Source organism: Ictalurus punctatus, chromosome 19 (genome assembly GCF_001660625.3).
Source record: "Ictalurus punctatus breed USDA103 chromosome 19, Coco_2.0, whole genome shotgun sequence".
In the NCBI taxonomy this organism is placed as follows: domain Eukaryota; kingdom Metazoa; phylum Chordata; class Actinopteri; order Siluriformes; family Ictaluridae; genus Ictalurus; species Ictalurus punctatus.
Genome location: NC_030434.2, coordinates 25,181,438 through 25,206,705, shown reverse-complemented (window position 1 = coordinate 25,206,705; position 25,268 = coordinate 25,181,438). Strand labels below are relative to the sequence as shown.

The window sequence follows — 25,268 nt, the reverse complement described above, 5'->3', positions numbered from 1 at the left end:
TTGTACTTTGTAGACCTTCCCTTGCTGCTTCCCTTCAGATTTTTGGTTGTAATTTGTAGACGCTCCCTTGCTACTTCGTTTCAGATTTGTAGTTGTAATTTGTAGACCTTCCCTCGCCACTTCTCTTCAGTTTTTTGGTTCTAATTTGTAGACGCTCCCTTGCCACTTTGTTTCAGGTTAGTGGTTGTAACCTGGTTGTAATTTGTAGACGCTCCCTTGCCACTTTGTTTCAGGTTAGTGGTTGTAACCTGGTTCTAATTTGTAGACGCTCCCTTGCCACTTTGTTTCAGGTTAGTGGTTGTAACCTGGTTGTAATTTGTAGACGCTCCCTCGCCGCTTCGTTTCAGGTTAGTGGTTGTAATTTGTAGACGCTCCCTTGCCCCTGCGCAGGCCAATCACCGCTGTGTGAGTGTTCGTTTCCGGGATGTTTTGGTGATGTGGCTCTGCTCACAAATCCTAAACACGACATTTACTAAAGAGTCCAATAACAGCAGCTCTTACTCACTTGAGGAGGATCCACAGCAGGTCGGGTTTGACACCAGATGCATTTAAAATGTTGTCGTTTGTTTTGTTTACGGTTGTGTATCCGACATGTGATGATGATGATAATAATAATCAGCGACTGTGTTTACTAATCCACACTCACCCAGTGCACGGAAATGGTGTCATCTCCCTTATTAATATTACTCCGTAGTGTGATCAGCAGCTGATTTCATACCTTCATTCTGTCCAGCAGCTTTCTGATGTCGGTTTCCGGAGCCACGCAGACGCCGAGCGTTAGTTCATTAATCTTTTCTGCCTGTTGTGTAGAGAAAACACCGCGCATGCGCACTCGCGTCACACGCGTTCTTTCTCCCTCTGCACTTCCTTATCATTTCATCTTAAAACTGATCTGATCACGACATTACACACCGCAGGAGCTCCGTGTAGGATCTTGTAGGTGTTCATGTACAGACTGAAACTGTTGTCTGATGTCACACAGGTTTCATGTCACAATGCTGAGGAAGCTAAATACTCTCTTCCGGTTTTTTTTTAAAAATTAAAATATGATGAATCAAAGTGAATATATTGTTATGTGTGTTTTTGTGCTCGCAGGTCAGCCATGTTGAGCCGGCTGACCCAAGGCGTGACCTCCGTTCTGCAGGAGTTATCTGGGGAGGAGCACCGCGGCGATGATCCTGATCCTCAGGTGAGTCTACACCTGTACAGAAACCTTTTTATTATAGCACACACTCACACACACAATATGTTTTTCCTGAACACATATTTATTTCGCCAAATGTTCCTTCAGCAGGAACTTTTTTTTAATCAACACTAGACAAGGCTCTGAGTTTAGACTTTTCCTCACTCTCTGTCTCACTGTCTCAGAACCTTTTGATAAACTCAGGGTCATTTAGAAATAAACAGTTCAGAAGACTGTGAGTGAGAGAAGCGATGTACACATAAAATGAAGGATGAAGGTGGTTGAGAATGGTGGTGTTGGATGGTGAATGTCGGTGTTTGGTGGTGAATGTCGGGGTGAATGCTGGTGTTGGATGGTGAATGTCGGGATGAATGTTTGTGTTTGGTGGTGAATGTCGGTGTTTGGTGGTGAATGTCTGTGTTTGATGGTGAATGTCGTTGTTGGATGGTGAATGTCGTTGTTGGATGGTGAATGTCGGGATGAATGTTGGTGTTGGATGGTGAATGTCGGGATGAATGTTGGTGTTGGATGGTTAATGTTAGTGAATGTTGGTGTTGGATGGTTAATGTTGGTCTTGGATGGAGAATGTTAGTGAATGTTGGTGTTGGATGGAGAATGTCGGTGTTGGATGGTGAATGTCGGGATGAATGTTGGAGTTGGATGGTTAATGTTGGTGTTGGATGGAGAATGTTAGTGAATGTTGGTGTTGGATGGTGAATGTCGGTGTTGGATGGTGAGTGTTGGTGTTGGATGGAGAATGTTGGATGGTGAATGTCGGTGTAATGTCCCTTGATCTCTTATAATTTAAATCTGTTTATTTGGTTGACGCTCTTCAAATCAATTCCAAGTACATATCTAAACCATGAAGGTTTGGAGTGAGTGTTATTACTCAGTAGATGCTTGTAAATGCCCCGTTTGAGGTTGTTCACCATTTCTGTATGTCCGTTTCATGCAGGATGGGTTGGTGCCGAGGTTGTTATCCGGCCCTGAAGCCTCCTCAGATGTCTCGGGGCCTTCAGAAGAGATCCTGGAGCAACTGGCTCAGACAGAACAGCTTGTGGTCCAGCTTAAAGAGCTCATCAGGGAGAAGGACGGTCAGCTGGCCAGAGCCGAGAAACTGCTCAAGGTGAGAAATAACAATGTGAACCATCTAGAATGTCCTGAAGAGTCTAATAGCAGTAAGATCTTTGTCTGAGGTTCTTCACCAGTTCTATTAAATTGTGGGAAATTCAATGACATTTAAACACTGAAATATAAGAGTACTAATTCCTAAAGTAAAGACTGCTTATCTGGCTGAACGTCGTCTTTCAGACTGGAACACCGTCACTGAATCTAATGTAATGATGTCACCATCCAGTATTCGTGAAGAAATGTCTTGAATGTTACACCAGGCACATTGACTGACTCTTACACACATTTCTGGGTTCTCTCTCTAAATTGCAATGTGACATTTTGTAAATATAGTAAATAACTGTAATAAATAATAAACAATTAAACAGCAGCTGTGTTTAGGGACCATAAAAACATATACATCATGAAAAAGATACACTTCCCACCAACGTGCTTATGTTCTCCTATAACTGTGTATGTGTGTGTGTGTGTGTGTGTGTGTGTGTTTTATAGGAGGAGAAGGAGCAGGGTGATGCAAAGTTCACCAAATTAAAACTGCAAGCGAAAGCCAAGATGGCTGCCCTAAATAAACAAATTGCCGAGCTGAAAGGACAGGAGGGACTCAACACCAGTCAGGTGTGTTAACACTACTCACAAATAAACATTAACTTATTAACATTATCGTTTAGCCTCAAACCAAACTTATTTCTGTGTTTTATTGAATCAAGCTCAGTCACTAAATTTAAGACCGGTCTCTAAACTCTTCCTTATTTAGTGATGTATACTATATACGGTAACTCACTAAAGGTTTGGTGTTAATAAATACCAGCAAGCCAAAACACTGCGTTGGTTTGAATGTTGATGTTTGATGGTGAGTTTGGTGTTTTGATGGAGAATGTTGGATGCTGTTTGACGTTTGTGATGTTATGTATGAATGTCAGCCTTTGATGGAGAATGTTTTATGTTTGTGAATAATGTTGTTGGTTGTTCTGTCTCTGTAAAACCCTCTGACCCTCTACCAGCCTCAACACTTCAGCCATGTTTCGGTGTTTGTTTGTACATGGTGTACTCCAGTTCTCTGTGGTTTTTAATGAACTGAAACAAGGTCATTAATCATGTTCTCATAATTTAGGAGTTTGATTTCCCATCTGTGTATGTGGTGGTGTTTTTTTTTTTTTTAAAGAGTTCAGAGAGCTCCTTCACGCTGCCTTCTGGCTTGGAGGAGGAGCTCCACAAGTTGAAAGAAAAGTTAAGTGAGGAGGAATCGTCAAGCGAAAGCCTGCGAGAGCAGCTGAGAGTCGCAGAGCAGCGGATTAAAGAGAAAGAGGAGGAGCATGCGGAACAGGTGCGTCCTTTAATGATGGATTTATAATTAGCAGAAGGCAGGCTCTGATGCATGAGAAAAAAAAAATACGTGCAGGTTTGGTTTTCACCAGTTTTATGGAGCCTTCAGGTTGTTTTATTGAGGCTGAGTGAAATTTATTCTTTCGATTTCGAGCGTGAGCGCTGTGTCCTCACCTGCTTGTAGAACCGCAGCGGTGCGGAGAACGCATCAGGGTTCCGTTCAAATATTTTTGAAAACTTTTGCTCTGGTCTTTTTACCCCAGGTGCGAGTTCTGCAGGCTGTAGTAAAGGACAAAGACGTGCGGTTTCAGGAGCAAATCCAAAAGCATGAGGATGAGCTGCTTCAGTTCAACACCCAGGTCTCAAACGACGCTGAGCTACAGCAGGTGATAACTCACTCACTAGACATTTTTTATTTATTTTTTTTACCCCTGGAACTTTTAAGGAATGGAAGATCCCAGTGTTTTTTACTGTTCCTGGGGGACAACGCTGTAGGATTCACATTTAATTTCCCATCTTTATCTGTTCTGAAGGCTCTGCGTGATTCCCAGAGGAGGATCGAGGAGCTGGAGGAGTCCTTGCGCTCTCGTTCAGAAGTCCTGGAGATGTTGCAGCAGGAGCTCAACAGTGCAGATCAACAGAAACAGGTGCAGAGATGTTCTGATGAAGAAATGAGCATACTTTTACCCACGAAAGCCAGTTTCTTCATCTTAATGTTTCCTATCCAGATTCTGACTGCACAGTTCAGACAGATGGAGGAGGAGCTAGCCGAAGCACACAAACTGAGAGAACAGGAGAAGGAGCAATCAGCCATGCATACTGAGGAACAACTCCACGCTTTGAGAAGCAGTCTGGAGGCTTTAGAGAAGGAGAAAGAGCAAACCGTCACGGTTCTTGAAGCAGAACTGTCCCGAAGGATGTCTGAGCTGGACCGAGTGAAAGCAAGTCTGGATGAAAGTATTAGTAAAGGGAAGGAAGAGGATGCGAGAGTCCAGGCTGAGCTAACCACACTGCGAGCCGACCTAGAAGCTTCAGAAAGGCAGAGAGAAGAAGTGACGAAGAAGCTGGAGGTCGAGGTTGAACGTCGAGTGGCTGAGCTGCACCTGTTACAAGAGAAGCTCGACGCTGTGGAAAGGGAAAGACAGGAAGCGTCGCAGAGCGAAAGAGATGAGTTGACACGGCTGCAGACGGAGCTCGCGTCCCTCAGAGGAAGGCTGGATGCTGGAAAAGAGGAACAGGAAGCTGGGGTACATGCCAAGCAAGCGCTGGAAAAGCTCTGGAAGGGACTTCACTCTCTAAGCAGTGAAGGATCTGAGATAGAGATGACCGTCCCAGAAGATCCTGCACAGGTTCTGCCTGTTTTGGAAGCTAGACTGGACAACCTGAGAGAAGAGCATCAGGAGAGAGAAGTGCGGATGTCTCAAATCAGCGTCACCATAGAAACGCTGCAAGGTATGGAACCGGAAGAATGAAAACGTAACACTCAAAGTAAAATTTATTCCAAAACTACACGGTACCGATTGTACCATGAAAATGTACTGTACTTTTATTTTAATGAAATAAAGATTAATATATATTAACTATTAATAAATATTAAACGGAATAAAAGATATACATCCAAACTGAACCAAAAATTAACTCTCCAAATAACAAATCAGTTTGAATAGAAACGTCCAAAATGAATAAAAAAGAAACACTTCAAATAACACAACAAAATTTGTCCCGATGGTTTTTATTTTGCCTCTAGATGCCGCTATCGTGCTTTTCCAGCAATCGTTTATCGGTGCCAATTAATCGGCAAAACCCATCGATCGACCTCTATCTTATAGTTTTAAAAATGCAATGAATATTTGCCTGATGAAAATGGTGTAGTAAAAAAAAAAGGGGCGTGTTCAGTTCTTGAATAAAGAGAAAAGTCTAAAAATTAAAAAGGAAGGAGAAAAAGATGAATCAGTAGTGAAAACCATGAACAATACATACCTGTTTTGTGAAAGAACTATATCAAAAGTTTATTGTATGTTTTTTATTTGTTTTTTTTTGTTTTGTTTTTTTACTGGACTCGTTATTCTTCTTCGGACTCGGTAGGTCTGTTGCTCCAGTGCAACATCAAACATCGCAGTAAAGGAAACTGATCAGCTTCAGAATGTTATTATATGCTTATCGTATGTCTACTGGGATGAAATGTAATCAAACTCGAACACCATGTTTTTAGGACAGCTGGACAGAAGCACCGCAGACGGAGAGGAAGCAGTGGCCAGGATTCGGCAGCTTGAACAGCAGCTTTCCGAGCGTCAGGTGAGTGGATATCAGACCGCTGAGAGCCATGAGGTAATGATGTATGGGTGACTCAGTCTCAGTGGAACAGACAGACAGTCTGTCAGCTCAGAGAGGTGATAATCCACTCATTAGTTCTGTCCGTCACCTCTGCTGGCCTTCATATCCGAGCTCTTCCGCAATCCAGCCTTGTTTGATATATAACACTGCTACTCATAATAAACACATTCATTTTTGGAGTTTATAAAGCTGGCCTGTGCTTTTTATTATTATTATTGTTATTTTTATTATTGTTATTATTATTATTATTATTAGGTTCCTGATGAGGCACGGGGAGATCAGGTGACTGACCTGTCTGCGAGGGATTTGGATAAAGCAGAAGGTGAGTGTGTTTATCTTCACGACTTGGAAGGTAACCAAACAGACTTTGACCTTTTGTGTTCAGCAGATTTACTTTTTGCGGTTTAATAATCTAATTCTAGACACATTTCAGAAAGTATTTAAAGTTGAACTTGTTTAGACGTTTAGAGCCCTACTGACCAGCTAAGATTCTGACGGTAGGTTAACTCTATTAATGAGTTTATTTATTTCCATGTTTACTTTTGATGTTATATAAGTAAGGCGCTGCAAATGGACGTTTTGAATCGTGTAGCTAGTGAGTCTATGAAGTTTAATTTTGTAAATAGTATAAGCTGAACTGTTTGTCATGTTCAGTATGACTCGTTTGAACCGTTTTGTTAATCAAGCGGTTTTAAAAAAAAGTTATTCCTCTTCAGGGCTGTTTTTGTAACAGCTGATAAACGAATGAATAAATAAAGCTTTTATTTTATTGCGATGAGATTTTGATGGGATTTTCTCAACTGAAGGTGCAGATGGACGCAGTTCTGAGAAGTTTGTGGTACTGGAGCAGCAGCTGGTGGAGCAAGAGCAGGAACTTGCTGCCCTCAGGGAACGGCTGGTGTTCACCGAGCTGCAGAAGCTGAAAATTTCACAGGAAGAAATTATTGGCTCTCAAAATACTGAAGATATTCCTAGCATACCTGAGAGTTCTGGAGCGCTACCTGGTCTTGAAGACGTTTCGGAAGACACAACACTGATTGCAGTAGATACAGAAACGTCTGCTATGTCTACATCTGTCGTGTCCTCATATGGCGACAACGAGAGCAGTCCCGAGATGACTGGACCGCAACCTGAGTCACCTGTGGAGTTAAAGGGAGCTTCCTCAGATGAGATGGTAACTAGCACAGACTCAGAAGTCGCTCATAGCAGCTGGACACTTCTGGAAGCTATTAATCAAGATGCAGGTCAAGACTGGCCTCGACAAGTTCAGGACTTAAATGCTCTTCACCTTTCCACCCAATCCTGGGAAGAAACTAGCGAAGAGCAGGTCACATCTACATGCTCGATGGTGAAGGTAGAGTCATCATCCATGGTTATCCAGGAAACGGTACAGATTCAAATTAGCCAGCAAGAAGCAAATGTGCTGAATGCTGATTCCAGTCCTAGTCAGGCTTTTGCACAGATCCTGGCAGAGGAACTCCAGAAAAGATACAGTGAACTACTGAGTGAACTTCAACAAATGAAGGATTCAGCTGCTGAATCTCAGGAGAAAGTACACCTCCTGGAAGAGGAACTGAAGTCGCTGACAGTTGTTAAAGATGAAGCAGAGGCAAGGGCCTTAACGTATGAAAGAGACTTGATGGAAGCTCGAGCTGAGATTCATAGAGAAGCAGAGCAGAAGACATCAGAGAAAGACGAGCAGAAGAAAGTTCTCGAGGAACAACTGGAGAGCTTGCAAAAGGAGGCTCAATCCAAAGATCAGAAGATCCAATCGCTGCAGGCAGATCTTGATGAGATTCAACAGAAATTCATTGACAAAGAAGGTCAAGTCCAGATGCTGGGTGCACAGTTAGAGGACAGAGAACTTGTCTCCTCTGAACTGGAGGAGAAAGTCTTTGCCATGGAGGCAAGGATTCAGCAATTTTCTGAGGAGGCTGAGAGAGCTAAAGCTGCTCTCCTTGGCAAGACCACTGAATATGATGATTTGCAGCAGTCCCTTTCCCTGAAAGAGCAGGAAATGGTGGAACTCAGTGATAGCATGACTGCCAAACTGCTTCAAGCAGGTGAGGAAAAGTTTGCAATATCTAGTGAGGTCAAAATGCTAAAAGAGCAGATGATGGAACTTGAGAAAACCTGGCATGACCAGCAGAAAGGGAAAGCGGATAAAACAGCTGATGAAAGTGAGGACTTGGTAGCTTTGCGGAAGGAGAACGAGAACCTAATTGCTCAAATAGCCACCATGAGAACAGATGGAGAACAGGTGAAGCGAAAGTTGCAGGCAGCTTTGGTACAGCGCAAAGAGTTGATGAAAAAGATTGCTGGGTTTGAGAAGGAAGCAGAAGGTTGGAAAGAAAAGGTCAACGTAGAAGGAGATGTTACCTCTGAGGAAAGTGAGCGAGAACAAGAACTACAGAAGCTTGAAGCACAATTGCAAGAGACCAGACAAGTCTTGAATTCCAAAGAAGAGGCCTTGAATGTTCTGGAACAGAAAACGCTGAGCCAAGATCAAGCACTGGCCGAGGCGCATGTAGAAATCCGACGCCTGATTGAGGAGGCTAAAGCATTACGTGAACATGAACAAATGATACACCAAGTTCAAGAAGATAACACTAGACTCCAGTCACAGGTCACCAACATGGAATCTGCTCTTGATGCACTGCAGAAAAAGCACCAGGAGGCTGTGGATTCTCGTAAAGACACCCTGCGCAAGGCGAAGGAAAAGGATAGGCACCATCGGGAGCAGTTGAGGCAGCAGAAAGAAGAGTACAGTGATTTGCTAGAACGTTTTGAAGCTAAGGACGAAGAGAAAGCTAAGCTGATAAAACATGTGGAAGAGCTAGAAAGTCTTGTGGAGTCAAGGGAAACAGTAGATCAAGAAAAGCTTGTGTATGTAGAGGAGGTGTCTGAGACTACAACTGAGAACGTGGAGAAACCAGGATCAGGGGATTGGGTTCAAGAGGATTGGGTGGACTTTTCCACACCTGATAGTGAAATCAGTCAGCAAGGATCACCAGCTGAGCAACCTCCACAGGCCACATCAGGAAATCATGAGAGTGTTATAAGTTTCCTTCAAGACAAGGTAAAATCTGAACAGGCTGCCCGTGTGGATCTAGAAACACAGCTGCAAGAAAGCCAGGCATCTCTGTCACTCCAGATGACCGAGTTGCTTGAGCTCAGCAAAGAACTGGAGACATTGAGGTCAAAGGAGAAACAGATTGATGCACTTTCAGAAGAACTGGATGCTTTGAGAAAAAAGTGTGAGCAAGCAGAAGCCCATGCAGAAATGCTAAAGGCGGAAGTGGAGGAGGCTGCTGATGTGGTGAAGACGAGCATCTCTGATGCAGAATCTCCCGTTATAGCTCTTCAGGCAGAGGTAGATGAGTTTAAGCAGTTCCTCAAAAGCAAAAATGATGAGATCATTGACCTAAGCCAGCAGCTAAGTGAGCAGAGCTTCCTTCTACAGAAACTGCAGGAGACCGTATTGGAAAAAGATCAGCTGATCGCTTCCTTACAAGTGGGATTGAAAGCTGAGCAAGAGAGGAGTCAAAAACTGGAAGCAGAAATCCCACAGAAGCAGGAGGAAGAGAAAGACAACAGTGCCAAGCTACAGCAGCTACAACGCAAATTTCAGGCTGCTCTGGTATCACGGAAGGAAGTTCTTAAAGAAAACCAAACTTTAAAGGAAGAGCTGACTAGTGCTGAGAAGTCAAAATCAGAGTTACTAGCGAAGATTACGAACATCGAGGCAAATCTGAGTACTCTAAGCACAGAGAAAGAGAAACTAATTGAAGAGGTGGACAGGACCTTGTTGGAGAACCAGAGTCTTGGTGCCACCTGTGAAAGCCTTAAGCTAGCAATGGATGGTCTGCTCAACGAAAAAGAAACATACAGACGCCAAGCTGATAGCGCCAGAGATGAAGCCGAGCAAGCATCTAAGCGTTGGGAAGAAAAGGTGCAAGTCATGAGGGAGGAGTATGAGACTTTGCTGAAGTCCTACGAGAACGTGAGTGATGAAGCTGAACGGGTTAGAAGAGTGCTGGAGGCGGCAAGACAGGAGAGGCAAGAATCAGCGGCCAAAGCGCGGGCCCACGAGGCAGCCAGACAAGAGGCAGAAAAGATAGCAGCGGAAGCTCAGAAGGAAGTAGATGTTGTGAAGGAGAAAATGAGAAAGTTTGCCAAGACAAAACATCAGAAAATTATGGAGCTAGAAGAAGAGAATGAGAAGCTTAGAGAACAAGTAGAGAAGAAAGGAACCAAAGAACAAGATACCAATTGGGAGCAAGAGCTTGAAAAAGTTAAGAATGAGTTTGAAGCTTTGAAAGCTAATTTTGATTCATTAGAAGCTGAACGAAATTCTCTGGAGCAGGAAACTGAGAAGATGAAACAACAGCTGGCTCAACAAATGGATAAAAAGAACAGTGTAATTTTGGATGTTGGTTTCTCTGAGGAAGTTAAGGAACATATAGTTGCTCAGCATTTGAGCCCTGTTTTAACTGAAAACCAAGAAGATCTGGCTCTGGGTAGCTTTTCCCTGGAGCAAGAAGTAGAGACTAAAATTGAAAGGACTGAAATCCAACACGCAGAAACTGATGAGCAGCTGAAGGAAAAGGTGCCCGCTCTTGAGGTAGCAGAGGGCAAGTTAAAAGAACTACAAGCAGCTCTTGAAGATGAGAAAAGAACCAGAGCTGAACAAGAATCACTGCTCAATGCAGAGTTGTCTGCTCTTAGGCAACACCTACAGGAATCTGTGGAACGGGAAGAGAATTTGAAAGAGGAGTGCTCAAAAAGAGAAACCCAGCTCCAGGTGACTCGCACAAGACTTGAAGACACAATGGGAACCAGAGTTGATCAGGGATCTTTGCTTAATGCGGAGCTGTCCTCACTTAAGCACGATCTTCAGGAGTCTGCAGAAAGAGAGCAGAGGCTGAAGGAAGAGTGCTCCAAGAAAGAAAATCAGCTTCAGGAACTTCGCAGAAGTCTAGAGGTTGAGAAGGATGACCTTGAAGAACGACTGATGAACCAGTTAGCCCAGGTGAATGGCAGTATAGCAGGTTACCAACAGGAGGCAGCCAACAGCCGAGATCGCCTTGCAGACCTGCAGCGAGAACTGGAGAAAGTGCAGAGGGAACAAGCTGAGTTGGAGGCTACGTTGGCAGGAGAAAGGGGTCGAGCATCCAGGCTTGAGGAAGATAAAAGGCAGGCTCAGCGAGAAAGAGCTGAGGCAGAAGCGGAAGCGGGCAAACAGAGAGCGCTCGAGCAGAAGCTTAAATCTGCACAGAGGGTGAAGGAAGGTAGCCAGAGCCGAGCACGTCAGCTTGAGGAGCTGCTGAGGGAGAAACAGTTGGAGGTCCGACAGATGCAAAAAGACTGCATCCAGTACCAAGAACGAATCAGCGTAGTAGACCGGGAAGCTAAGGCTCTTCTGTTGGGTAAAGATGAGGTGTCTAATGAACTTGAAGGAGCTCGTCAAGAGATGGCAAAGATCAAAGAAGAGAGAAGCAGACTTGAATCAGAGTTGTCCGTGTATAAAGGGAATCTGGATATGGCTCAGGCTGAAGTGAGCCAGGCACGTGCTGAGAAAGTGGCCTCTGAACAACTTCTGCTTCAGCGAGAGGCCGAGTTGAAGTCTGAAGCCGAGCGAACCCTTGATGAGGTGAGATATCGCTTAGGAGCAGAGCTTAAACAGATGGAACTAAGGCTGGAGCAGGCCTACAGAGACCGAGAAAGAGAAGAAGAGGCAACTATTGTGGCTAAGAATATTGCAGATGCTGCAAAGAAATATGCCCAGGAAACCCAAGCACGTCTGGATGAATCTCTAGCGCGACTGGCTGCCTTCTCGCGCTCCATGTCCTCGCTGCAGGACGACCGTGATCGCGTTCTGGATGAAGCTAAACAGTGGGAGAGCCGTTTCCACAGCGCCCTCCAGGGAAAAGAGGCTGAATTGAGAGAAGCTGAAGGCAGAGCTAAGGACCTATCTGAGCAACTTCAGAAGGAGACGACACAAAAAGAGCAGCTGCAGAGCTCACTGGAGAGGTTTGTTTCGTTTATATCCTGATTTTCTTTCATAATCACTAAAGTTCTATTATTGTTCTTGGAAAAGTAATCATTATAATCAAGTTTTTTTTACTTATATCCGTTGCTTGGTTGCAGGTTGCAGAAAGCAGAGGAGCAGTGGCAGCTGGAGTTGTCTGAAGCAGAGAAAAGGCACAGTGAATCTCTAACTGCTTTGGAAAAAGAAAGAGAAGAGTTGCAGCAGAAACTGACCCAGACAGAAAGCTCTCTGGTCCAGGCACAGTCTCAACTTACCTCCCTGGAAGCAGAAGCAGAAGGTCTACGCCATCGAGCTAAGGCTCTAGATGAAGCAGTGGACAAGCTTCAGAGCGAAGCCAATCAAGCCAGGGCTGAACTCAAGGAGCGAGAAACAGAAGAAAGAAGGTTGTGTTTAAATCTGGAGCAACTCGAGACAGACCTGCGTTCCTCGAAAACTCTTACGGACACTCTTCAAGCAGAGTTGGCTGAGAAGCAGAAGAGGGAAGTGGAGCTCCTTGGGGAGAAGGAACATGCTGTCACGCAGGTATTCACTTTTGGTAGTTTTTTGTTTTTGACTGACCAGAACATTGTTCTTTATGTTATGATTCTGTTCTGTTTTGCCCCTAGGCTGTGGAGGAGGCCAGGAAGGAGGCAGACAGCAGGGCAGAAAAAGCAGAGCGAGAGCTGGAGGAGAGAAGAGCAGTCGTGAGAGATCTTGAGGAGAGGCTTCGTAAAACTGAGGAGGATGCCAGTCACAGCAAAACTCGACTGGACTCCTTCATGAAGGCTATGGGATCCCTGCAGGATGACCGCGACAGGGTACTTAGCCAATACAGGCAGTTAGAGGAGCGACACCTACAGGTAAGGTCTCATATACTGGACCATTCTCATTTCAGAGCTTTGTCTATTTGAAGTCTGACACTGTCTTGTCTTCTCAGTTTATGATGGAGAAGGACGGTCTCATTCAAGAAGCTGCAACCGAGAACAACGGCTTGAAGGAGGAGCTCCGTGCCCTTCTGGCCCAACGTGATGACCTCAATGCTGAAAACGCCAAGCTGGATGCTCAGCTCCATGGCTACCGAGACGAGTTAAAGCAGGTTCTCTCTATGAAGGATTCCCAGCATAAGAAGCTGCTTTCGGTCCAGCTTGAACGTGTCAGTGCCTTAGAAAAAGAGAGAGACGAGTTCCAGGTCAAGTTGGAGGTTCTGGAGAAAGAAGCTTTAGTAAAACGAGGACCTGCAGTGGAGCATGAGATTTTGAGCCAGTCTGGACAGGTTAAAGCTGTGCTCCATGATGCTCCTGGTGCAGAGCTGGAGAAGCTAAGGGAGCAGCTTCAGGCAGCCAGGACAAAGATCAACACCTTGGAGGAAACGCTAGAGTCTGAAAGGGAGGCGTATGCGTCCAACGGTAAGGAGTTGAAAGAGCTGCGCTGGGAAGGCGGCATACTTCGGACCCAGACCGAGACGGCTGAGGAGAGGGTGGCAGAATTGGCCAGAGACTTGATGGAAATGGAGCAGAAGTTGCTAGCAGAGAAAGAGGCAGCTGCTCAGCTCCGAGCACAGAACCAGGCCTTCGGTCAAGCCATGGCCTCTCTGCAGGATTCCCGTGATGCGGCCATCATTGAAGTGAAGGAACTGCGCCTTCGCATGGAAGAGAGTCAACAATCAGGACACTCATCGTCGCCACCTAGCAGCTCTACTGGTGAAATGTGGAGTCTGAAGAATGCACTTTCTGCACTCCAGAATGATCGGGAAAGAATGGTACCTAATTTTTGTTACTACCATTACTTGATTAGAGATTGACCTACTCAAGTAGGCAGAATTTTAGGGGCTTGTCTCAAGATAAAGGTTGTCCCGTTGGGAAGGGAGTTCTGACATAACCTAATTTTGGCCAAACTTGAAAACAGCCTTGCACGTGGATGTCTTGATGTACTCAATATCATTCTTCCATTCCCCAGACCAGAGTTCTTTAAAGTTTTCGACCCAACTGGCAATTCGATCGACAAACTATCTTTATAAGTTTAGGACTCGCTTGTCTCATAGTTCGCGTTGTAGACCGTCAGATGTTCTTACTAGATCATGTACCATGTAGTGTAGCTGAGTCCATCACAAGAAAATTATATGCTGCTAGTTTGTTCTTACCGTTTGCTGGATTCACCAATGATAAGCAAATAGGCAAATAAAATAATTTAATAAGCAAAAAAAAGCTGCTTGAACGGTCTGATTTTCCTTTGTGACAGCTCGAACAGCTGCAGAGGCAGCGTAGCGAGCTGGACAGACTCGGATCTGGAGAGCTCGCAAGACTTACCAAGATCCTGGAGGAGGAAAGGAAGAAGACAGGAGAGATGGAGAAAAAGATGGCTATGCTCCTACACGAGAGAGATACAGAGCTGGAGAGAGACCGGCAGGAACTTGCGATGCTCAAGTAAGAGGAATGAAGTTCTGGATATGTATTTCACAGCAGTTGCACTCAGTAGTTGTTTCTAATGAAGTGTCCAATGAGTATGTATAGTAATACACTTAACTCCCTAGCTTGCCAAATGTTATTACAGTATGTTAGCTACCACGTTTTAGCCTAGTCTAGCCTAGTCTAGGTACCCAGATTACAGGAGTGGACCTTGTAGTGGCCTAGCTGATTTCTAATTTCTGATGCGTCCACCCCAGTCGAAATAAATAACAATGTTTGAGGATTCTTATCGTGCTTGGTCGCCCCCTGCAGGCTGGAGCATAGCGACTTGCAGGCTCAAGCAGAGTCTCTGAGGAAGCAAACTCTTGCGACGCTTTCTGAACGCGACCAGCAGATACGCCAACTCGGCGGCATGCTGGAGGAGGCGCGATCATCACAACCGAAACTACTGCAGGAGCACGCACGCAGACAGGTGAGGGGAACATACCTGAGCTATCTCAGTTAGCTTTCTGCTTATAATTAGCCTGAATAGCTTCAATAGGCTTTTAACCTACCTGTATATAATTAGCCTCAATTATCTTTATAGTAACGATTGTATAATTAGCTGTTTTTGCGAGTGTATTATACATAACTGTATTATTTTGAACATTATCTGTTTAACAATCTGTTGCACAGTTTACCAGGATATTTATGTATATATGTAATCATATATATCCTATAGATTTTATTTAGAACTTTTTTCCATGGTTACGTTTATGTCGATAATGGAACACCTGGCAGGCGATGTATATTTGTTAGCTAGTTACTTATCTAAGTTGAATATAATATCAGGCATGATAAAAGGTTAGGCGTTGACTGGTGCGTCTCAAAAAATGTTTAATTTTTAACTGTAATTTTAATTTAAAAAGTGGAACGTTTAACATATTCTAGATTGATTACACATAAAGTGAAATATCACGAGCCTGTTTTTATTTTAATCTCGATGATTACGGCTTACAGCTCACGGAAATCGAAAATCCAGTATCTCAAAATATTCAAATAAAGAATTTATAATACAGAAATGTCTAATAGTTTTGATTGCAACTGTAACTATCAGGAATATCAACATTTACCTCAGACGTGTTGGAAAATGTTCCGTGTGATGTTTTTAACAAGGCGAGAGAACGTTATAGCCGGGCTGCGCTCCAGTACTGCTTTTAAACGCACTCCTGGGAATTCCCTTAATATTTCTCAAAGTAGTTCAAGTTTTCCTGACAAAGTTTCCATTCGAACACACTAGCATTACCAGCTAGATAGCAATTTATGCTATGTTTAATTGTGACACAATGTTGTTTTTCACTTTGGTGGAACTCTAGACCCTAGCAGTTGATGCTAAGTCTAAATACAGTAAAATACTAGCCATACAGTGTCTTACTACCAACGCATCTGAGGTACATGTTGACGTTCCTGATAATTCCGTCTCCTTTTCACTGTGTTTTCGCACTGTCCACATAAACAACTTAACAGCTAGCAGCTAGCATTGCAATTCTAGCCACACGGAACATTTTCCAACACGTCTGAGGTAAATGTTGATATTCCTGATAGTTACAGTTGCAGTCAAAATTATTAGACATTTCTGTATTATAAATTCTTTATTCTAATATCTTGGGATGCTGGATGTTTGATTTCCGTGAGCCGTAATCATCGAGATTAAAACAAAAACAGGCTCGAAATATTTCACTTTATGTGTAATCAATCTAGAATATATGAAAGTTCCACGTTTTGAATTGAATTACGGGAAAAATTATTATTATATTCAAATTTTTGGAGATGCACCTGTGTAACAGTATGAAAACATTAGTACACATAAACATGTCTTGCTGATGCACGCTGCGTGCGTTGTTTCATCTTTTATCATTTTATATCTGACATTCAGCTACTGAAATCATGCATATGTTAATATGTATATTAACATATGATATGTATATTTTGTTTTTACTCAAATCGTGACTGCTTTTAACATTGCATTTGCATATCCTTGTGTTCCTAGGGAAGAATCGCAGAAGACAGCGCCCCCGGAGGCCCCCTCGGGCATAGCGAGGACTATAAGGCCGAGTGCGTCCTTCTCCAGAAGAGGTATCGGTGTATATTAATTATACCTAGTACACTTTACAAGAGGCAAAGTCCCCTATAGACGATTGTTTTCCTATAACAGCACATCCCCACGTGTTTTATTCCTCTTACACCACAGAAGCTTACCAACAAAGTCAATTTCGCATTTATTACATCATAGACGCTGTAATCGTTTGTTTATCCATTTACAGTTACTGTTAACGTTTTGCGAAAGAAGTTTCTTTCTTCCTCGTCTCGCTGACGCTGGAGACTCCTTCCATGAACACGTTTCACGTTGTAGAAAACGTCACCTTATTTTAAACACGTCGCTGTGAACGAGCTGTTACTATAGAAACGATAAGGTATTAGACTGCGTGAACTGTCTAATGCGTCTGATAACGTAGTAAACTGCACTATTGTCAGCGCTGCGGTTATAGGAAATGAATCAACGCTTTCTTCTGACCAATCAGAATTCCACAGCATTATTTTACAATCTTAATATTCCATTTTAAACTTCGTACTTAAACCGGCAACCACTAGCTGAGCATTATTACTGAATCTTTGGCATGGCAAAGTGTGCTGTAATATCTTAATGACACATTGTGTGTGTGTGTGTGTGTGTGTGTGTGTGTGTGTGTGTGGTTATCAGGTTGGATGAGGAGATGGAGCTGAGGCTGAGCATACAGGAGCAGCTCAAACGGTGGGACCTTAATCCTAGAATAACATCCTCACTTCCTGTCCAGCGCGGCACCGTAAACACGCGTTTGACTTCGAAAAGACACGAACATGTCCGCTTGCCTTTTATTTTCTTTTTCTAATGTATAAAAAAATAAAACTTTAAGTAAAGTTCATTTTATATATTAAAATGAATAACGTTAGTATAATAATGGAACATTAAAGCCACTACTAATGGAGGAGAGGAACGGATAGATAGAGAGAGTGACAGAAAATAAAGATAAAGGAAAAAACTAATAAAATAATAAAATTAATAAATAATAAAAATGAAAAGAATATTTTAAATAAATAGAATAAATGTTTCATGTAAAAAGTGCAGAAAGGGAAAATGTGTGAAGGGGAAAGGAAGTAAGAGTAAAAACGTTTGAAAAATAAATAAATGCATGAAACGGAAAGTAAAACAAACAACAGGACAAGCAACTAAAAAATGAACAAAATAGTTAGTTAATTAAATAAATATAAAGGCAAAATACAAAGGCACTGAAATAAGTAAGTACATTTTTTTAAAAGCTGAGAAAAGAGCACGTGTGCAATAAATTAAATAAAAAAAAAGAAGTACAAAAAGGACGAAAAAGAAAAAATAAATTTAAAAAAGCTAAATAAATATAGATTGTATGAAGGAAAGGAAAATATATCAAATAAAATAAAGAGATAAAAAAAAATGTTTAAACTAATACAATTAAAAGTAAACAAGAAAAGAAAAGACCGAGACAAAAAAATGTGTGCAAGTTTTATTATCTGGTGTTTGGGTTATGTTCAATTTTTCCAGAAAATTCACCACCTGACCTGTATTAAGTGTGTGTGTGTGTGTGTGTGTGTGTGTGTGTGTGTGTGTGTGTGTGTGTGTGTGTGTGTGTGTGTGTGTATGCAGATACACACAGGATGAGTGGCTCTCAGGACCGCAGGACGTTCACTCTGAGACGGCCGTGCTTATCGAGCCACCAGAGGGCGCTGTTACTCGGGTACGTAATAATCCGCTGGTGAGGGAACAGTTGTTTCTAGCTGCTGTAATGTAAATGAGAACAGGATCTTGCTTATTCCAGCAAGTTGTTGATGATGATGATTGTGCTTTTGTGTTTCAGAGCCGGAGTGGAGGTCCAAGACTGGCGCGAATGCTACGAGGAGCTTTCTGTTCCCGGCAGAGAACGCCGCTGCTCGTGTCTCTGTACTTACTGACGATCCACGCCGTGCTGCTGCTCTGTCTGGGAGGATACCTCTGAGAGAGAGAGAGAGAGAGAGAGAGGGAGAGAGAGAGGGAGAGGGAGAGAGAGAGAGAGAGGGAGGGAGAGAAAGAGGGAGGGAGAGTGGGGGGAAGAGAGAGAGAGAGAGAGGGAGGGAGGGAGAGATTGAGGGAGATGCTTTACACTTTCTCTTTACAGAGAAACAGGATAACAATGGGAGAGAGTCTATCTCTGAGAGAGATCGACAGTTACAGGACGTGTACTCACTTACAAACAGGGCAAACTTTTACTTTTTTTTTTCTTTTTTTTCTTTTCTTTTTTTAAATGAAGGATTTTCTTAGCTAATTTGCCAAAGTCTTCCTCGTGGATTTTCATCGACGTGGCTGAAACTTTCACTGCCAAAATCAACACTATATCACAGGGGCCATGAAATCTAATGTCATTACCTAGAGTGAGTGTGAACATTCCAGCTGATTAAAAGCTATGCTAATTAAAATTCTACATTCAGTAGTGCAGGAATGTTCCTATAATATAATACAGCGCACTGAGAAAGGTCTCCATGATTCAGCGTCACACTGCTGCAGCACTGCCCTACTCACGATATACTGCAGGGGTGTCCGATCTTATCCGGAACGGGTCGGTGTGATGCAGGTTTTCATTCCAACCAAGCTGGAGCCACACCTGATTCGGTTGGAATGAAAACCTGCACCCACACTGGCCCTTTCCTGATATAGTGTATACGTATAAATGAATTACGGATTAAGGATCCGGGCATTTTACGCAACATTTGATGAGAAACCGGACGTTCATCAGCTGTGAGTTCAGAGTTTCTGAAAATGTAGCAGGTGAAATGAAGAAATTTTGAGACTTCTCAGAAATACCATAATTACAAGATGACGATTTGGAGATTCTTACTCGGACGTGTTAGTCTCCGAGGAATCTAGTCGTTTTTTTTTTTTTTTTTCTATTTCCGTTTCCGATACGTACGATTGTCCTAAAACCTCCAAGTCTACATCTGTTCAGATGAGAAACTCTATATTTGTTACAATGTTAAATGAAATTAAAGCAGCAGTCAGCGTGTTTTTTTTTTTTTTTTTTAAAGCCGAACGCTTCACCTCATATTGCCCCAGCTTCATTTAAAACGTCCTCTCAGAGAAGCAGCGTCACATGATGAGGACTAATAACTCCCAACCAATCACGACACAGTATGGAAAAAAAAAAAAACAGGATATGTGACTCATTTGCACAATGTTAAATGAAATTAAAACCGAGTTCTAGCTTGCCCGTGCGTAAATCGCGGTAAAAACAAGCACAAATATAAAACCTCCAGCTTTCACAGTGAACATGTGTGGCGTTGGGATTTAAAGGTGTAGTCTGTGATTTTAGCACTTATTAACTGTTTTAAAACTCATAAGTAAACAAGTCCATCCCCTTCCTTCAGTGTTCCTGCAAAGGCCACGCCCACAAAAGCTGTGTTTAGGTTAGAAAGCCTCAGTGGCTTCCACCGTGTCGTGACTCGTTGGATGTTGGGGGTCCAGGCGTTTTATTAAAGCTGCCTCAATATGAGAAGTATTCGACTTAAAAATCACTGACCGCTGCTTTAATTTGATTTCGCGTGGTACAAACGCGTCACGTTTCCCATCAGTTCCTGCATTAAAAAAAAGTTGCGTTTTTGAACCGTTGAAACGAGTTAAGCTAGCTTCTACTGATCTTGATATCATTTTGGTGTTGTGTGCGTTGCCATGGAAACGACTGATTTTTTTTTTTTTTTAAGAATCCGAGGTGAGTCTAATCACTGATTTTTCTTTATCTTGTAATTACCGGGATGTTAAAAACAGAAAATTCATTCCTTCATGTTTTTAAATGGAGATGATTTCTTTTGTCGTCTTCTTCTCTGACTACGCAGTTTCCATGGCAACAACTATAACTAAATACAGCTCACTACGAATGGTGCACATTCCACGATCAGGGTTTTAATCTGGGGTTTTATGCGTTTTAAATCGGATCGAGCGCAAATGTGAAAACACTAATTACAGGGATCTTGTGTCTTTTCCGCTCGTCCTACGAGCTCCTTTTTTCCCCCGTAATAAATACGTTTATTATGTTGGGTTTGGGCGTGGTCCTGATGTTAACGCTTTGTTTACCAGGTGTTTTTAAGCACAGCTCTGATTGGGCTTCCTGTTTTACCTGTATAATGACCTGTAAATGATCCGTTTCCTCCTCTGTGTTTCTTCGTAGGGTTTTTTTTTTTTTATTATTATTAAATAAAGCTTATTTATAATAAGGGACAGGATGTTGATTCTTTATATACAGCAACAGTTTGCATCATATTATTGTGATCTTAGGAAAAAGTGTAACACTGAAGCGCGCACACACGATACAACGACAACTTTCCATCTGCAACACTTTTACACACTTACTAAATGAAAAGACGATGTCCTTCAATCAAAAGAAGATGGATACAAAAACTTTCATTTACCGAAAGAAAACAAAACTAAAAACAGTTCAAACCTCCTCAAATATGAAAGGTGTTTCATATTTATATTAAAGATTAAAGGTAGCTGGCTTTGAGTGAGCCTCAGCACCTCAAGCTTTCAGCATTTAATTGCAGCAGTGATGATAGTAGTAGTAGTAGTAGTAGTAATAATAATAATAATAATAATAATAATAATAATAATTGTATGTTGGAAATAGTATTCCTTTTATGCTGAAAATTATTGCAGTTTTTTATTTATTAATGAACCACACGTCACGTTGAACTGTTTATGGTTCTGGATCGTGCGCGAGACTCGAGTCTTCAGGATGGAGAACTTATGAATGAACTCCTATATGTCACTATCATGATAAGAGTTATTTTCCGAGACCACGTAGCAGTATCACTCTTAAAAACCAAAGGTCCTTCAATGGTTCTTTACAGCACCATATCTTCTGCAAAGAACCTTCTTGTCAAGAGACATTTTTCATTGTATAGGGTTCTTGAGTTGAGCTGTACGGTTCTTTGGTTTTGGATTAAAGAAGTTCTTTATGGTTCATATACTGTAAGTTCTTCATCTTTTGCAGTGTACTGATTCTTCAAGGTATCACCCCTTCACAGGTTAAAGTGAAACCCATAACGTCCTTTGTGGGACTGGAAAAAGGTTCTTCTGCCTGGCATCACTCTTAAGAACCTTACTGAGGTTCCTTAAAGCACTAACTAGAGGTTGTTGTTGTTGTTGTTGTTGTTTTAAGAGAATTTATGATAACATGGTTCATGGCAGCACTGCTGTGAAGAACCATTTCTGGGTTCTTTAAAACACCAGTGAATAGATTGTTCTCTAAAGAACACGAGAGGAAAAGGTTCTTCGTGTAACTTAAAAGGGTTCTCTTATGGCATCAGGCTGAACAACTCCTTTTTGGTTCTAATGGGAACCTGTACTAGCATTATGTTTGCAGTCATATATCGGTGTTGTGGAGATTCTGCAATAATTACATCGTCCATCTGTAGAGTTTCATCACCGTTTGTTTTGTGAGCCGCAAAGCATTTAGCTTTAGCTGCAGATTTCCGAGTCTCCTTGGCAAGCGACGGACACTAATGTGAAAATTGTCTCTCACTGACAAACATAAGGCTGGACAGATGGATGTACAAGTTGAGATTTGGGCAAAACATAATCACATGCAGTTACCTGAGCTCAGGATCGAGCTCAGAGCTGTGAGATATTAATGCTACCACTACACCAGATATTTTCTGTCAGATATAAACCTGTCCCTGTACATGCTCTTCCATGATCTACATCGTGTATACCTAATCATGCTTTTTGACATCATGAGAAAAATAAGTTATGAGGTCGAGAGTATGGCTCAAGTGAAGCCTCGATCCCGAGCTGTTGGTGTTCATATTTTCACCAGAAAAGTCTAGCCAATGCTGAGGACCTAAATTACTTCCAGGTTATAAACAGTGTAGCCCAGAGGTATAGCCTTTATAATGAGTAGAATCAACGTTTTTTCATTATTTTTGTATTTTATGATTTCAGAACGTTAATTTAACAAATAACATGGAGAGAAGCGATCAAATTGAATTTACGTTTCCAAATATTTTGAAGGAACAATTACATGTTGATTACGGCATATTTAAAACTTAGAAAACAATCATTTTGTGTTTGGTTTCAGTTTAAAAGTAGAATAATGATTGACCTCCCGTAGCTGGCTAGTAAATTTTATAGCAAGGTAGATCATTGAGGCTGAGTTACTTTGGCAAATTGACAGTAACGATGGATTAAACGAAGCTTTAGCTAGCATGCTGGTTACTGATATCTTTTACAGCTGAAAAAAAAAAAAAAAAAACTGGACCAGAAAAACAAACCGATGGTACACTGTAACACATATTCACCTTGTGAGAAAACTTAAGCCTTAAAAATGAAAACTTGAACAGTTTTCAACATTGACATGTAAGAAAATGAATTCGTTCATTCTAATGATTTAATTTAAATGGTTATTTGTTTATTTACTTACTTATTAATCGTTTACTTTCGGTCTATTTGGGTAACATTTGAAAAGTCACCTCATAAGTCAACATCACAATATCACGGAATATAAAGAAATTCAGATTCAACTTCCTGTTCATTCCCAATGTTTTATAAGGGTTGTTCAGGTAACAGGGTGATTTTGAAGTGATTCAATGGTTATATTTCAAGGTAAAGTGACGTTATAGTGGGCTGGGGTGGGCACTGTTCAGATTAAAAACATAACCAAGCCTGCTGGGTTTTTACTGCAGAAACAGAACCGAGTGACCGTCCGAGTCTCCAGAAGAACCGCAGCAGATTCTCCAACACACTCACAGATCATTTCCTTATAACACTGCACACACACTACCTCAGACTCCTGATGTTTACTGCTCTTTACAGTGTTGTTTAATGTAGAAATGCTTCACTTCATCACTTCTGAAGGCGTTTTTACTTCACAGCATTTCTCTGCATGTGCCTAAGAGTATTGCACAGTACAGTATTAAGTACTTTACCTGTGTTTAAAATGTCTTTTACCTTCACTTCATGTACATTTGTAAATGTACTATCAGAATAACAGATGGCACCTCAGTCCGGGACTTACTCTAAGCTAAGGTTTGTGTTGTGTTAATTAATAATACATTTTATTAGCACTTTAAGTTGACTTTGAGTGGTTAACATAGAGCGTAAATACTAATATGGTCTTTGTAAATGATATATTTTGTCTTATATTGTGATAATTTTGCAGGGTTGTACATCTCTGGGCCATGGAAGGCCGCCATTTCCCTCATTTATTAGAAGAGGTAACGGTTGTTGTTTTTATTGGTGGTGGTGGTGGTGGTGGTGATGATGATGATGGTGTTGTTGCCATGGCGACCAGTTTCCACCGCGCTCAGACAAGAAGGAAAATGCTGCCATAAAATAATAATAATAATAATAATAATAATAATAATAATAATAATACAAAACCATATTGTTACAAATGCTGACTTTATCCTTTTTTAAACGACAGGAGACACAAAAATAATCTACTGTACAGAAGTCTGAACTCTGACCGGAACAAAAGTAAATCACTGAAAGAAGAGACACCTTAGACAAACAAATAAAATAAAAACAAAAAACAAAATGGCGACCGAGAGTCAGTCAGTACACTGAGGGAAATGAGTCAGCTCAGGGAGATTACATCAACCTGCGCACTTTCTAGACGTTTAATTGAAAACAAATATAATGAGAGAAAGCGACACACACACACACACACACACACACACACACGCACGCTCTAACTTCCTCCTTCTCGTCTGACGTGAACGCGCATTTCTCTCCTCGTGCCCGAGCGCAACATCACCGACTGCAACTTTTTTCTCTCTCTTCCAGTTTTATTATTTGTTTTTATTCTATTCACATTTTTTATTCAACGCAACCACAATGTAAGTAAATATGGCACTATATTCTTTTTTTCTCCTGCTGTGTAATTATTAATATATATGTATATAATCAATATTCTATGTAAAACCCACATTTCAGATTACCAGGAAATGTGCAGCTTGTCAACTTGTCAAAAGAAAAAAGAAAAAGAAAAAAAGTTTTGCATTCCTGCTGCCTGATTTCGCTCAGCTGTGGTTTGTAAATGTGATTTGAGTTTGAGTCACGAACAGGATTTTATCGTTTTAAAAAGTTTAAAACTGTATGTCGTATAAAAAGTTAAAAAAAAAAAAAAAAAAGAGTAAAATTGAGGAACTGGTAGAGTGTGTCATGTCATGGGAAAAAAATGACTGCAGTGACAGGAAGGTGGATATGTGTGAAAATAATTTATATGGTCATGAAAGAACATGTGTTTAAACTGATTAGCTGTGTAAATATTAAGTGACACATGCAGTGTAGTTGATTGTACGAGTAGATTACCAAATATAGTAGGACCTAGTATCACAGTATCACACACACACACACACACACACACACACACACACACACACTTTACTATTTGTACTCAAACATGCGAATGAGTGTCAAAGAGTGCCATGGATACTGACAGTATACAGGTGCAATCAAAATGATTCAACCCCCGTTGCAAATCAGGTTTATTGTCAAAATGTACAGACTTTCAGCTGTTTGTCATGAACAAATCAAACAAAAGCTACTGAAATAGTTCAACACGACACATACTTCAAGCAGTTTCCCCAAATTCAGGTATTTCATGTGTTCCAGCTCAAGCACATCTGGTGCAACTAATGAAGCCCTTGATTAATTGCATCAGGTGTGCTTGAGAAAACACCTGTTCTGCATATTTGTGCTGTTGTGAGGGATTCTATTCAGGGGGGTGAATAATTTTGAGACTGGAGAAATCATTACAAGTAGAATTTTCAGTTGAATTTGGGG

At 41.6% G+C, this 25,268-nt stretch overlaps 2 protein-coding genes across 3 annotated transcripts in view; both read left to right on the top strand.

The window, feature by feature from the left end:
• Positions 1-396: 396 nt before the first annotated feature.
• On the top strand, positions 397-20,700 carry golgb1 (golgin B1). 2 transcript variants are annotated; one of them, XM_017493964.3, is made up of 20 exons: positions 397-525; positions 1,096-1,189; positions 2,139-2,309; positions 2,807-2,929; positions 3,477-3,638; positions 3,901-4,023; positions 4,171-4,284; positions 4,366-5,089; positions 5,850-5,932; positions 6,227-6,293; positions 6,784-12,004; positions 12,122-12,545; positions 12,629-12,862; positions 12,940-13,761; positions 14,241-14,425; positions 14,720-14,879; positions 16,437-16,522; positions 17,148-17,198; positions 18,105-18,195; positions 18,316-20,700. In XM_017493964.3, exons 2-20 carry the CDS (start codon positions 1,103-1,105, stop codon positions 18,451-18,453), a joined length of 9,066 nt encoding a protein of 3,021 aa, XP_017349453.1. In that variant the 5' UTR covers positions 397-525; positions 1,096-1,102; the 3' UTR covers positions 18,454-20,700. The 2 variants fall into 2 exon arrangements, with proteins under 2 accessions (XP_017349453.1, XP_017349452.1); XM_017493963.3 differs by having other exon boundaries at positions 6,778-12,004.
• A 3,466-nt stretch (positions 20,701-24,166) lies between these two features.
• hcls1 (hematopoietic cell-specific Lyn substrate 1) overlaps positions 24,167-25,268 on the top strand; it is a 17,364-nt gene continuing 16,262 nt past the window's right edge. The window contains exon 1 of the mRNA XM_017493971.3: positions 24,167-24,319. The gene's annotated coding sequence lies outside the window, so the exon portion shown is untranslated. The remainder of the gene's footprint in view (positions 24,320-25,268) is intronic.